The sequence below is a fragment of the Tenrec ecaudatus genome, chromosome 2 (assembly GCF_050624435.1).
Source record: "Tenrec ecaudatus isolate mTenEca1 chromosome 2, mTenEca1.hap1, whole genome shotgun sequence".
NCBI classification, from domain to species: domain Eukaryota; kingdom Metazoa; phylum Chordata; class Mammalia; order Afrosoricida; family Tenrecidae; genus Tenrec; species Tenrec ecaudatus.
The window spans coordinates 67,231,482-67,247,000 of record NC_134531.1 but is presented as its reverse complement, the minus strand read 5'-3'; the positions used below and the strand labels follow the sequence as shown (position 1 = coordinate 67,247,000).

The 15,519-nt window shown below is 36.4% G+C and overlaps 1 protein-coding gene across 2 annotated transcripts in view; it reads right to left on the bottom strand.

Annotated features, from left to right (window-relative positions):
* BDP1 (BDP1 general transcription factor IIIB subunit) overlaps positions 1-15,519 on the bottom strand; it is a 105,953-nt gene that overhangs the window by 27,420 nt on the left and 63,014 nt on the right. For both annotated transcript variants that reach the window (XM_075541151.1, XM_075541150.1), the window contains exons 23-30: positions 12,985-13,186; positions 12,539-12,732; positions 10,686-11,070; positions 10,136-10,258; positions 7,945-7,981; positions 7,455-7,547; positions 5,680-5,905; positions 5,082-5,236 (exon numbers count right to left, since the gene is read on the bottom strand). In XM_075541151.1, the coding sequence (XP_075397266.1) occupies positions 5,082-5,236; positions 5,680-5,905; positions 7,455-7,547; positions 7,945-7,981; positions 10,136-10,258; positions 10,686-11,070; positions 12,539-12,732; positions 12,985-13,186 (1,415 nt within the window). The remainder of the gene's footprint in view (positions 1-5,081; positions 5,237-5,679; positions 5,906-7,454; positions 7,548-7,944; positions 7,982-10,135; positions 10,259-10,685; positions 11,071-12,538; positions 12,733-12,984; positions 13,187-15,519) is intronic.

The following is a 15,519-nucleotide window of genomic DNA, read 5'->3' as shown; positions in this document are numbered from 1 at the left end:
TTCTCCTTTCCGGCTGGATTTATAAGGTAGATTTCGGTCACGGAAGCAGCGGGCGGGGGGGAGAGAAGCATTCAGGAACTAGAGGAATGATATGTGATTCCTCAGTGCTATTCTACACCTTTGTTGAATCCTCCCTTCCTTATAAACCTTCCAGGGGAATGTCCAATTGTCTACAGATGGGCTTTCAAGCTCCACTCCAACCCCCTTCGTTCGCATTGATATAGTTGTTTGTTTTGGATCTTTTGATATCTGATCCTACTGATGCCTCATGATCACACAGGCTGGTATGTTTCTTCCATGTGGGTTTATTTGCTTCCCTGCTAGATGGCTGCTTGTTTAACCTCAAGCCTTTAAGACCCCAGATACAGTATCTTTTGATAGCTGGCCACCATCTACTCTCTTCACCACATTTGCTTATGCACCCATTTTGCCTTCAGTGATAGTGTCTGGAAGCTGAGCATCACGGAATGCCAGGTTATCAAAACAAAGTGTCCTTGTGTTAAGGGAGGTCTTGAGTAGAGGTCCAAAGTCCATATGCTATCTTAATACTTAACATAAAGTCTATGTACATTACCCTCTATCCCTTTCATTATAAATGAATATACTTACTTTTATATGCTTATAGCTATACCTCTATAAATAACTTTTGCCTATTTCTTTCCTCTAGTTCCTTTAACCTTTCTCCTGTCCTGCTGTCATGCTCACCTCTTCCATCTTCTTTTCATGCCTCTGCATCACTCAACATTTCACCTATACAATTCTTCAATATTACAACTTCACTTTTTTTTTCTCAATACTTTCTGCTTGGAGTATGTTGGTTTTGTTCTATTTTGGCTTTTAATTCCAGGTCTTTGGACATTTAATAACCCTATTCTGTCTTTTTCAGCTGCTGTTTGAAATTTCCTTCTCAATTATTTTACTTCATTTATTCCATCTGCTTTAATTACTATACATCAGCAGTTCTCAACCAGTGGGTCGCAACCCCTTTGTGGGTCAAATGACCATTTCACAAGGGTTGCCCGATTTCTAAGAGTAGCATAATTACAGTTATGAAGTATCAATGAAAATCACTTTATGGTTGGGGGGGTCACCACAACTGCATTAAAGGGTCATTAGGAAGGCTGAGAACCACAGCATGGACATGCTATTTGGGGTCTTACATTTATTTCCCACTTATTCAATGACCTTTTGCTTTTTTTCCCCCTTGTGTAGTGTAGTTGATGTCAACCCATAGCTCATGAGGTCTTCTGTCATTATATTGTTCAATGCATCTGTTCTTGAGATGGTCTTGAAATTCAGGTAGGATATACTCAAGGTCAAATTTTAACTCTTGTGAACTTGCTTTAATTTTCTTCAACTTCAACTTAAGTATGAGCAATTGACAGTCTGTTCTACAGTCAAGTTCTGGCTATGTTTTGGTTGATGACAATGAACTTCATGTCTCTTCCTACAAATATAGTCAGCTTGATTCCATCTGAACAAGTTCACATGTACACTTGCCATTTGTGCTGCTAAAAGAAATACTTACAATGAAAAAGTCATTGGTCTTACAAAATTCTATCATTAGATCTCCAGCTTCACTTCTATCACCAAGGCTTTATTTTCCAACTACTGCTTCCACTTTCACATTAGAATTGCCAGTAATTATCAATACATTTTGATTGCATGTTTGATCAATCTCAGAGTGAAAAAGTTGGTACAGTTCTTATTAAGTGTTGGGTAAATTTCCATAATAGTTATATTATCTGGACTTGCTTATAGATAGTTATTATCCTATCATAGTTAGCATTGTACGTCAAGATTTTTTCAATGTTCATTTTGATGATGAATGTAAAACCATTACTTTTGGACTTGTCATTGCGAGCACAGTAAACCATTTCATAATCTGAATCAAAATGGCCAAAACCAGTCCATTTCAGTTCACGGATGCCTAGTACACCACTCTTTATATATTTCACTTGTTTATTATTTCCCATCTTTCTAGATTCATGCTTTGTACTTTCCAGTGTTCAGATTATTAATAGATGCTTATGGCTGTGTCTTCTCATTGTGAGTCATGCCCCATCAGCAGATGAAGGTCTAGGAAGTTCTTCCTCCATTCACATCATTAAGATCCAATCTGCTTCCAAGAGGCAGCTACTCACCAATCGTAGTCTAAGCAACGTGCAGCCCGCGAGACTCATCCTCTGGTAGTTTATCTGACATTCTGCTGCCATTCAGAAAGTTTTCAGTGGCTAATCCCTCGGAAGTAGAAAGCTTCTCATTTATTTATAGTCTGGAAGCACCACTGAGACCTGTTCAACTGACCCTGCTGGCATTTGAGATACTGGAGGCCTAGTTTCCATCATCACAAAAGCACGAAAGCTACCACAGTGAAGACATTATACTGAGTGAAATAAGTCAATCACAAAATGACAAATGTTATATAACATCACTTATACAAAAAGACAAGGAAAGGCAAAAACATAGACACCAAAGTTAATAATTAAGTGGTCACCAGCAGCTGAAGAAAGAGATTAAAGGGGAATTGAAGGGCAAGGAGAAAAAAAATCACATTGATTAAGGGTAGGATTACACAATTGATTGTTGGAATTGCTGCTGTAAGCTGTATACCTATAAAAAGTTATTAATTAGATATATTTACAACAATGACAAAAATAAGTAGCTTCTTTTGTAAAGCCATCAAATTCAAAGGATTGGCTTTCTTAGTTTGGAGGCTCAAGAGGTCATGATTCCAGGGAGCATCCTATTTAATGGGCCTAATAACCTATGCTCTGCCTCCTATGTTTGATGTTCGGTGCCTAGGTTCTTCAAAGCTTCCCCATGGTCAACCAAGGCACAATTGGTCTCTACTTGCCTGGAAAAGCAGAGGAAGGAGAGAAACACTGAAACCCCTTACTATGCTGGTCAAAATGTAAAGTAATAAAACTGTTTGGGAAAGCACCCTCGCTATTACTCAAAAGGGGAACACATAAAATTATCATACGATCCAACAATTCTACTTATAGGTATATACTCAAGATAAATAACACAAGTTTGTGCAAAAAAAGTGCATATGAATGGTCACAACAGCATTATGTTTAATATGCAAAAAATGGAAGTCATTCCAATGTGGTAAAGCTATACAAAGATTATGTTTGAGGTGATAAAAACATTCTAAAGTTAATTATGATGGCTATATAACTCAAAAAATATGAACATACTAAATACCTCTGAGTTGCATAAATGGGTAAAATGTAATGTACATGGATTATAGCTCAATTATAGTTTTTATTTTTAAAATGTTGAACTGCACATACAACATAGCATGCATATATTTTTCTTTCTGAAAAGTTTGTGTGCATGTGTGCACACACACATACATCCATTTAGATGCTTATTGTGTGTATAAAACATTTCTAGATATACTTTTTTTAAAAGCTGTTACATTAACCACTAGAAGTGGAACTAACAGGCTAGAAAGCAGAGAATAGAGTTTTCTCATTTTACTGTTTGAGGGGCTGTCTTACTATTTGATGCAGGCAGTACTTCCGAGACCACTTTCAACCATGGGCCTTGACAAAGTCAGCGCATGGAGGAGGAGCATTCAAAGAAGGCTCCACCAAGGAAGTCTCTTCCGTGAACCCTTTGGAATTATTGGCCTAATATCATTGTTGATAACTGTAGCTGCTCTCTGGTTCCTGATAATTTTGATCACTTCCCCTTCTAGGAAACAACTGATGAACATTCCCCAGAAGTTGAGGTTACTCCCCTTCCTATGGCTTTGAAAGATCCATGTCCTGATTGTGTGCAAAAAACTGGAAGCCAGAAACTCGCCTTAAGGAAGTTAGATCTTTAGCAGGCAAAGCTATTGCAAACAGAAATCCATGGAAATACCAGAGGCTCATTTGGAAGCTTTTGTGCAAGACCCTAAAAAAGTTCATCATCCTCTTCCCACGGTTTTTCCCCCTCCTTATATTGTTTACCGCATAGGGGGTAGAATATGGTATCCCCCTCCAGGAAATAACCCAAGAGAAATAAGAGTTCCTGACCCTGATTTTCCTTATTTGGGGACGTATAATGAGATGGCATAAGAATGATTAACAAAGAAGGTGTACAAGTTCCTTTTAGTTTAAGTTTTATGGAACGGTTAGCAAGGAGGGCCCCGTGGTGTTTGAAGTCCACTGAAGCAAAGCTACCTACTGTGAGGCATCTCATGCCTTGGTACAGAAAGACTTTTGGGAGTTCAATTTATGGGAACCCAGTGGAAAAGAAAGAACACGAGATGAAAGCCCTAGAGGAAAAGCTTAAGAAGGAACAGAAAGAACAGCCAAAGCCTGTCAAGTAACTTTTGTGATTGATAATGAAATGCATCAATACTTTATTGATTTCATAGTCAGAACAATGCACCCTAGTTGGATGAAGTGTGCTGCTCAGTTAATTGCTTATAGAAATTTTGCCTTTTAAGTTTTATAAGATTAAATAAAATATTTTTGTTAGAAGGTTTAGATCTATCACCCTTGTGGTTGAGACAGTTTTAGTTTCAAGATGTCCTAATTTTTAACCAAGAATCATGATGTGATTATGTAACCTGTCATGGTCTTGTGGCCTGAGAATTTCCTGATGTATGACCTCAATCCATACGCTTTAAGCCAAGAAAAAGAATATTTAAGTTGAAGCTTTACATGAATAAAATTGGAACGGTCACCTGCAACCTTTGAGTTGTGTGGTTTCTGTTTCCCACTCGCCGACGCCATGACCCACCTTGAGGGACCCCTGGACCTTGCTGCAGCTGGACTGCGGCACAGTACATACCTAAAATATATTTGCTGGAGTATTTGTGTGCATATGCACACATGAATACAAGGAAATATATGTATCTTAAGAGATAAAAAATTAAAGGACAGTGGTAATGATTATTAAAACCCGGTGGTCGTTTTATGAGTATTGATTTTATAATTCATTCTACTTTTGTTTCAATTGGCTTTTATAGTAAATTAATATAGGTTTTATGAATGACTGAATATTTCACTTGAAATACTAATTCAATTTCTTGTCCAGAAAAAATCTGGCCATATTATAGGTGGGGGGAGGGAATTTACCCTTTTGAATTTGTCCTTCTTCCCCTCTGGTTCCACTGGGAAACCCCTGATGAGCACTAAGCCTTTCGGTCCGTACCATCCTGTTAAGATTTGGTTTAGGCTTCGGAAATCTGTTCCTTATTCGCAAGTTATTGGTCACTTTAGAAATTGTCTTCCTAGAAAAAGACACATGAAAAGAAAGTAAAATTTACCCATCATGTAAGAATCTCTCTCTTTCTCCCTCTCTCTAAAATTTATATATTGCCTTTCAATGTACAAGTAACAAACCACACTTGTTTGCAAATGTTAATTTCTTAATGCTAAAATTATAGAGTAGTAGTTTTACTACTTGAGCAGGAGAGAGATTTACATAAAAGTACTTCATTACAGGTTAAAAAACAACATACTCTTATACTTTTATTATGTGAGTCATTAACATAAAAATTAGCCAATCATTTTTTAAAGGTAAGAAATCTAAATTGTCTACTTAATAAACATTTCTCAAAGGTATTAACCAAACTAATGGCTGGGGAAATTATTTTTATTACTTGAATACTATGGTTTCTATACATGGCTTTTACATTATTTAAAAGAAATAAAATTTAATTAAAAAAACAACCTGATTGGTGTCGCATTTTCCTTTATTTTCTCGAGTAAACCAACTTCTTTGCTAGTATTTTGTTCTTCCACGATAACTGTCTTTTCTTCATACAGTGCAGGAGATAGACTAATAACAGGTGAAGAAAGCTCCAGACATTCATGAGTAATATTGTGCTTTGCATGAACTGGACTCAAATGAATATAGCTGTTATCTTTTGAATGACCATCAGGAACTATGCCTAGTCCTAGTACCAAAAAGAAAAGAAAACTGAAATTAACCCACTGAAGTACAGACAGAATGATTTCTTCAACATTTTATAATTTCAAAGTTCGGTGTTTTTTAAAATTCTGTATTATTTTAGAGAAGAAAGGCCTGATAATCTGCTTCCAAAGGTCAGCTAAGGAACAGCAACGTCCTGGCTCCAATCTTCTTAGGTTTGCTTTGAGCACAGCGCTGACTCAACAACAATATTAATATTCAGATATGCTCTTTGGGGTTCCAAATGTAAATAGGTAATTTCATATTTTATGATAGGGATTTGATCTGTGTGGGCATAAAAATCCTTATTGACTAAAACATGAATTATATGTAAAATTAGTTTATTATTTTAAGCAACTACATAACCTTAGATGAGTTTCAATACAGAACTGTTTTCATTTATATTTTTTTAAGCCTGTATTTTATGTTCCAAAAATGTATGACAAGTTCTACTATTGAGACAAGAGCCCTAGATGGAAAACAAAAGACTTCCCTGATAAATACATTGTCCTACGGATTCAAAGGCACCTACAACAGCCTTAAAAGTCAAAGGTTTCTCAAAATGAATGGCAAGCCACTATCAGCCATCAAAATAATAACAAAGAATGTAATAAGCATAATTATCCATTTAATGCACCCTATTTTCTAATGAACATGCACACAAACAACACATGTAGCACATAGGAAACTAATATTCAAGGGGTTGCATGTTTTTTAAATGTCAGTATAGCATTATTTATATTAAAATATGGTACTTAAAGTATAAGATAATTAGTAAAGAACATAAACTATAACCTAACAGAATAAAAGTGTAGTTGAATTGTAGCTTTTGACTCTGACCAAACTACCATTAACAATTACTTTGTGAACAATTACTTCACAAAGTGATTGACTATATTGCCCTTTCACGCTGCATTTCACTATTATATAAACCTAAAGGCCATCCAAACAGCAGCCCTTGGTGAGTGAGTGAGTGAGTGAGTGAGTGAGTGAGTGAATGAGTGAGTGAGTGAGTGATTGAGGGAGGGAGGGAGTGATTGAGTGAGTGAGTGATTGAGTGAGTGAGGGAGTGAGGGAGTGAGGGAGTGAGTGATTGAGAGAGGGAGTAAGGGAGGGAGGGAGGGAGTGATTGAGTAAGGGAGGGAGGAAGGGAGGGAGTGATTGAGTGAGTGAGGGAGGGAGGGAGTGATTGAGTAAGGGAGGGAGGAAGGGAGGGAGTGATTGAGTGAGTGAGTGAGTGAGGGAGGGAAGGAGGGAGGGAGTGATTGAGTGAGTGAGGGAGGGAGGGAGTGATTGAGTAAGGGAGGGAGGAAGGGAGGGAGTGATTGAGTGAGTGAGTGAGGGAGGGAGGGAAGGAGGGAGGGAGGGAGTCAGCATAACTGAAGGGTTCAGGAAGTTAGTAAATGTGTCAATGCACACATACTACCTTTTCTAGAAAAACAAAGTGATGCCAAGTTCAAATGGAAAGGATAGGTATTCACTTATTATTCAAGCATTATTTTTTTTAAACTTTAAGAATCATCTTTTATTCTTACCATCATCCTGCTCAGTACTGTTCTCTGACTGCAACACAAGATCTCCCATTGTAAGTAAGGTGATAGCAGCTTCAGTGCTTCCATCGTTGGGACCTTGTAAGAAAATATACCAGCCTTAAAACATAAAATGAATCCAGAAGTTTAAATGTACTTACATACATGAAACATATCTTTCTAATTCAGGTACTTATCATCAATGGTGGCTTTCATTCATTAAAAATGCCTCCCTCTCCACCCTCAATTAAATAACTTAATACTTCAAATAGTCTCAGCTGTGCATAAAAGGAAACTAAAACTTCAATTAATACTTTATTTGTCTAACTCTTGAGTCAACTTCTAAAGCATTCCATATTTTCTCTAGAGATAATCTACTCAATAGTTTTATCTTTTTATTCCACACTACCAAGCATTCTGACTTACTAGCACAGCTACTGAATCATTATGCTAACATTAATCAAGAAGTTTTAGTACTTTCCTTGTTAATAATTACCTGCTTCATCTTGAGTCTGCTCCCCTATGGTCATTTCCTAAGGAAAAAAAAGACACATAACATCTACACTATTTTTCCAAATACATGCTCTATATTTCAAATAGCACATTTCATAGTTCTTTCTATGTATTAAAAAAAAATCAAACACACTCCCATCAAGTTAATTCCAACTCATTGGGATCCCATGAATTTCCAGGGTTTTCAGAGCTGTAATTCTTTGTGAAAGCAGATAGTCTCACCTTCTCCCCAAATTAATTCGTTCTAATTATTTATTTCGTTAACATCATTATTTATAAAGCTCATAGATAATCAGAAAAATACTAAAAGGTAATTCTTTTTAATTTTATAAGTCGATTATTTTTAAATGTTATTTTACTTCAACCACTTCTACATGGTATGTAAAACTTCATGAGAATTATAATCATTTTTCCCTCCTTGTCTGAGTGGTTCCTCCATTAACATAAACAATCACCTAAAGCAGGGGAGTCAAATTCAATTAAAGCGCAGGTCATTGGGTGCAACAGGCAAGATTCACGCGGGCCATATCACATTTACAAATTTTTTTACATTTATATTTTGAAGTAAGGATTCGGGAATATGGATAGGATAATTAAAACACTATATAACTGCTTTTATTTAAACATTTATTTTATTTAATGTATTTATAAACTAAAATTATTCTTTTTTACCCGAAACTTGCCAATGTTTTCCTCCTACGAGTTTACACATACCTCTTATGTTGTGACTGGAAAATATAACAAAGTAACCAATAAAAAATACAAAATGTTGGACAGCTGACAAACGTGATGCACAATCTAATGACTTCCCTCTAAAAATGTTAACTAGCACTGCCGCTACGTATGATTCATAACAGCACCACCTAGAGTGCTCTTGTTAACCTTTTGCTATTGGGATCTGTTTTACATTAGTGACACTGAGAGTGGCGGACAGATCGCTTCCAAACATCACCAGAACTGAGTCAGCACGTTAATACACGTCCACAGGCTTCCAGGAGAGGCACCAGGCCACGTGTATACTTGCCTTCAGCAGTTAAAGGGTTAATGGGGAAATTGTGCATGCGGTATTACCTCCATCTCCCCTAAGAGCTATTTTCTTCATAACAATTTTTTCTATTTTCATTTTATTTCAGAGCATCGCGGGTCACGGACTATTACCTCAGGGGCCGCCAGTTTGACACCCTAACCTGAAGTTCCTATCTATTTTCGAGTTGCTGCTATCAAAATGATCCCATATAGCTATTTCCTAAAAGAACAAATTGCTCAGGAGACACTTTTCTTCGGTTCCAATAAACTACTGTTGGGTTTTAAGACTTCTTAGAATACTTTTGGCTTACGTTTTAAAGATTATCTCAGGGCGAGAGTTTCATGGACTCATCCAGCCCGCAAAGCTCCCAGACATCTGGAGTACAAAGAAATGTGAAAATCTGTTCCATATTTTTCCTTTTTGATCAAGATTCTCCTACAGAATCTTTGAACCAAGTGCTCAATAACGGTAGCTGAGCCCCATCGAGTGCTTCTGGTCTCCTGGCAAAGGGGGCAATTGTTCAAGGAGGACCTATTGGGGACACTTCTGCACATTCTCTTGCTCCAGGAAATTAGCATGACTGGCTGCTGTGTTTGATAACCATTTGCAAATGTCTAAGAGCTAGGCACTACCCCAAACTAAGAGACGGCAGATACTAAAGCAGCCACACCCATGCCATCAAGTCAAGTCTGACTGAGAATCAAATATATTATTTTATCCTAAAAACAGTTGAACACTATATATACTTTAAGTGAATTAAATATATAGGACCTGAAGTATATTTCAATGAAGCTGTTATTAAAAAGTTACAAGCTATAAATTATTTCCAGTCCTCTTGGCAAAACAAGATATATACCAAATAGGAAAGAACACAAAATTCAATGTTTTAAATAATTTGATTTATTATAGATTTAACACAACAGAATTTAACAGAAACCTATGAGGATAGTGAGAAACACACACACACACACGCACACGTTTTCCAAGCCAAATACAAAAACTATGAGTTATTTACTAGTTTCAACTGTGCACACTTGCAGCTTCCTCATAACAAAAATTAAGATCTGCATGAAAACTTAAACCTATCAAAATAAGTCCCCAAAGTTTGGTGAGTAAATGACAAATAAAAGATAAAATGGATGCTTACTATTGCGAATGCATTCACATCTGCTTCTGGCTCCGTCTCCTGAGCAGGACCATCTGTAGTGAAGAGCTGAGGTTCAACCGCAGCTATGCACGTGGCATCTGGGACATTCACGCTTATTTCAAGCTGTCACAATGGAAGATTTTATTATTTCATTTTGGTTACAATAAGCGGCAACACCCAAACCTCTATTTCTCACATGAGTTTGTATACAACAAAAGGTTAAACTGAAAATACAATCCACAGTAAGAAACTTAAACAGTGATTCTTAAACTGACTCATGGCAACTTGGCAAAAGTAATAAACTTAGACTTTTAAAAAATTCTGTCATTATTATAACCAAAAAAGCAAAACTGTGCAAAGTCAATCATCTTACTGTTTGACACTTCAGTAGGCCCCAACAAATCAGGTTTGCTAGAGGTTATTCAGAGAATGACCTATTCAGATACTAACAATAACTAAGAAATAATGAGCTACCAAAAAAACGTAGAAAAACCAAGTAAGATCTGTGCCAAGGATTCAAAAGAAGCGGAAACAAAAGCAAACACTCTACCTCTTCCATTGTTTCCTCAATCTGAGTAGGAACAGGTTCAGGAGACCTGAGACCCAGGGGTACAAAGACTGGAGCCTTGCTTAGTTCTTCTGGAGCAAGATAACTTTCTTCTTCATAGTCAGATGCAAAATCTTCAGCATCATCTTCCTCTTCTTCCTGGGAAGCCCGAAGAGTTACCAGCACAGCCTTGGAAGGTCGAGGTTCCTTCTTAGAGCTCTTGCCCCGATTTCGCTTTGACCCACGCCCTTTGTGGACATTTGGCTTGCTCTTTCGCTGTATTCTCTTTTCACCATGATCTAGATCACATTCAGAGGCAGAAGGGATAGCCGATCTTCGATCCAGTGCAATTTTGGAGTAATGTGATTCTTTTAACAGCTGTGGACAGCTGGATGGGTTTAATCAAAACAACAATATGGCCACTATATGTGCAAGGATAATTTCTATAGAAAATCAAACCTTTAGAGTAAAATCCTACTTCAAGCCATTTAAAAAAACTCCCTCTACCCATTCTTACAAAACATTATGTCTGAAGAGTAGTTACCACTATTCGGTTCTGTGTTATTTACCTAACATTATTTCATAGCAAATCCTTAACTGGGGGTTCCTTTTCTATTTATGACTGGAAACAAAGGAAAGAAAGTGGCCTAATGGATACTGAAATAATAGATGTACTGATCAAAAGTGATAGTGGGTTTTGCTTCTGGGTAGATAAATTATGTTAAAAGAAAAGAGGGCAATTTTCAAATTCTGGTGGGTGAGTAAGCATGTACCCCACAAGCTTGACTCCAGCATGTTGCACCAAAGAGCCGAACACAAAAAAAGCAGAAGTTGTATGATACTACTCATATAAAATATCAGAAGTGGCAAATGCATAGAGACAAAAAGGAGATTAGTAGTTACCAGGAGCAAAGGAAAGAGGAGAATAGAGTGTTGGGAAGGATAAAAAAGTTTGGAAATAGAAAAAAATAGTGGTGAGGACGGCATAATGATGTCAATGTAATTAGTGTCTCTAAATTTCATACTTACAAATGGTTTAGAATGGCAAAATGTATTATATACACAGACACGTGCATATTAATGAATATATATAAATATTTTATTGCATATGTATATAAAATAGAGAAAATAAAAAGGAGGGCAAAAAACAGAAAAATCCACCAGAACAGTGCTGGTTCCTTTCCTATTTCTTGGAAAACAACTGAGGAAGGGTGCTTTGTGTGTGTGTGTGTGTGTGTGTGTCTCCATATGAATTAGCACTCTAATTATTTAGGTAGTATACACTACACCAGTGGTTCTCAGCCAAGAGGTCAACCAACCCTTACACAGGGGTCGCTAAGACCATCAGAAAACACATAAATACTTCACAAGATATAATTACATATTGTTTTGTGATTAATCACTATGCTTTAATTGTTCAATTTGTAACAATTAAAATATATCCTGTATATCAGATTATTTACATGATGATTCATAACAGTAGCAAAATTAGTTATGAATTAGCAAAAAAATAATTTTGTGGTTAGGAGTCACCACAACATGAGGAACTGTATTAAAGGGTCACAGCATTAGGAAGGATGAGAACCACTGCACTACACCTTGGGCAGGCTTCTACTACTATTTACTATACCCAACACTCAGAAATTTTAAACGAAGGAAGAGACACATTCCTATTAGATCAAATAAGGTGTAAGCTTTAAGAAACAGGAATCAAAACTGGGGAAATACAAGTCTATCAATAGAAAATTAGCTTCATATCTGCTAACAAGTCATCTTTTTGGTCTATCACTAAGGCACTAGTGAGAACAAGTACTAGTTTATCCTCGTTTAAAACCAGTTGTTAAATAAAAATTTACCTTGACAGTTTACTGAGATGCTGCTCTTCAATTACTAAAGACAGAGAATTATTCCCTAGAGTTTGCTTTCCAACACTTCCCGATTGTCCAAATTCTTCAAATTGAGCATCCTTTTTGGCTGAAACTGCCTCTTTCAGTCCTTCGCAATCTTTTCCTGCTGAACTCGCCAGAGATGTCAGAGGCTCGGCCTTTTTCTTAAAATTAAAAAGAAACTTATAATCACATGGAAACAATTTCTCTGTTGATTTAGTCTAAGAGTTTGGACTAAAACTCTTAAGTTTACACACACCAAACATGGTGTCTAAATTTTTATAATACTGAAAAGTCAATCAATTACATGAAAAGAGTTACACGTATAAAAGGCAATGCTATATATTTTTAATTCTTTCCTTCATGATGTTGGCAAAATGGAGCATGGTTTAAAAAGCTATTTTTTCTAAACTTACTTTTGGAAGGTGTTGGATATCAGAATCCCCTTGCTGCAGCAAATTATCTTCTGCCTTTCTTGCCTCTTTGTGATCTACTGCGTCTTTTTCTGTTTCTGGTTCCTTTCTCTTACCGTGGGCACTTCTCAGATTTGGCTTAGGTCTATGGAAATGCCTTCTTACTAATGGGGCTGGACTAGGAGAATAAGTTTTATGTTCTTCTCTGGAATGAAATACAAATCACATTCAAGAACATAAACTAAAATTCCTTGTTAAAAATCAAACAATTTGGAGCATAAAACTATGCTACGTTCAAATAACTAAATATTGGTTACAAACCACACATATAAAATGAAATCACATATCTGATATTAAATGAAAAACAAAATATTTTGTTTTCAATTTTCAGTATAGCCTTGGGAATTGTTTCATAATATTACTAATATATATTGTTTTGCTTTTGTTTACGGATTCTGGTGCCTACTATTCCTCTGAAATAACTTTCAGAGAAACAACTAGGTACATAAACAGGCCAATAATTATAGATGAATTTCATAATAACACTTTGCAATGCCATTATTCAAGATCTGAAGCACAGAAAATGTACTACGGTCATAACCACCTACTCCTTCTGTTCAATGGCAGGATTGAGAACTAGTGGCTATGTTCCTACCACATAGGAAATGGCAAAACCATAGAAAATGGTCATAAGGGTCCCAATAATGTCTATTTGTATCTGCCATATCAGAGAGCCAATAGAGTAGCTATAGCCCCCACCTGAAATAACAGAGGTTCCTAGGAAAGAATTCAGTAATTAGCAATTTGTTAAATTAAGGGAAATCCCCTGAGAGGAATGAACAACAGAAACGTAGGTGAAAGGAGACCGTAGATGGTATAAGATATGAAAATAACAATAATTTATCATTTATCAAGGGTTCATGAGGATGAGGAAGAGAGGGAGAAAAGGGAAAAAGGGCCTGATACAAAGGGCTCAAGTTGAAAGAAAATGTTTTAGAAATGATGGCAACAAATGTACAAATGTGCTTGACACAATGGATGTATGAATAGATTGTGATAAGAACTATACAAGTCTCCAATAAAATGATTTTTTATATTAAAAAATAATTATGGGAAATCACTTGAATGCTTAAAATCTAATATAAACTTAGATATTTATCAAGAATAGCTGAGTAGAGAAATGTCTACCAAGATCTCTCTCAAAGACATACTAAAAATTAATTTTATGTAAGATTTTCAAAAAATTACCTGTAAGACAAAGTACCAAGCCCACTAAGCTCTTCTGACAAAGAAACACACAAAGAAGTCCACAGGAAGTTGAATATGTAAGTCTAATACATGACCAAAAGGCTAATGTTTAAAATAATTATTTTAATCAGAACTTAAGTAAAAGATATTGACATCAAATATGATTATGCAAATATATCAAACTATATATATATGGGTGCAATATGGAACTGGCGTCAGAAGGGACTACAAAATGCTAGACATAAAAATAAGCTAATTAAAGACAGCAAGGATAGTGACTCTAAAGAAATTAGTCATGGTATCTGTACTGACTAGAATAAATCCATGGATTAAAAAGGTTTAGAAGTAAAGGGGATATGAGTTTCCACACTGGAAGTTTGAAAGTTGGAGCTCTCTCCATCACAGTGTAAGACATGAAGCAATAATAATAATTTATAAATTATCAAGGGTTCATGAGGGAGGAAAGGGAAGAAAAGGAGGGGGTAAATGAGGAGCTGATACCAAGGGCTCAAGTAGAAAGCAAATGTTTTGAGAATGATGATGGCAACAAATGTACAAATATGCTTGACACAATGGATGTGTGTATGGATTATGTTAAGAGTAGTATGAGCCCCTAAAAAATGATTTAGGAAAAAAATGGATCTCTCTTATCAAGCAAAACAAAGGATGTCTATAAAACAGCTTAGAAACGAAAAGTTTCTTAAATGACGAACAAAAGAAAACTATAAAAACAAACCCAACCTCCCTGCCATAAATTCAGTTCTGGCATAAAACGACCCCATAGGATAAGGAAGAACTGTCCCTATGCATTTGAGAGACTGTAACTGTACAGGAGTAGAAAACTTTGTTTTTCTCTGGTAGTTTAAACATTACTAACTTTGTGGTTAGCAGCCCAAACTATAACTCATTATGCCACCAGGACTCCTGGCAAATAAAAGAGAGTACTACCTATATAAAATTCCAGACTAAGAATTGGCTAGTCTGGCTGTCATAAATCTGAAAATGAAACTAATGTTATTTTGAACAACCTACTTACATCTTCCAGGTAGTGCTGTGTACATGGATCAAGAAGTACGGGCACCACAAGGACAAGGGCATACTGCATGGCTAAAATCCAGAGCGGTGGTCATCGGGGTACATCCTCTTACCATACTTACTCAATCTGCACACTGAGCCAAAAACCACAAGACTGACTACGTGAAGAGAATGTGGCATCGGGATTGGAGGAAGGCTTATTAACAACCTCTCATATGCAGGTGGAACAATCTCTCTTGCTGAAAGTGAGGACTT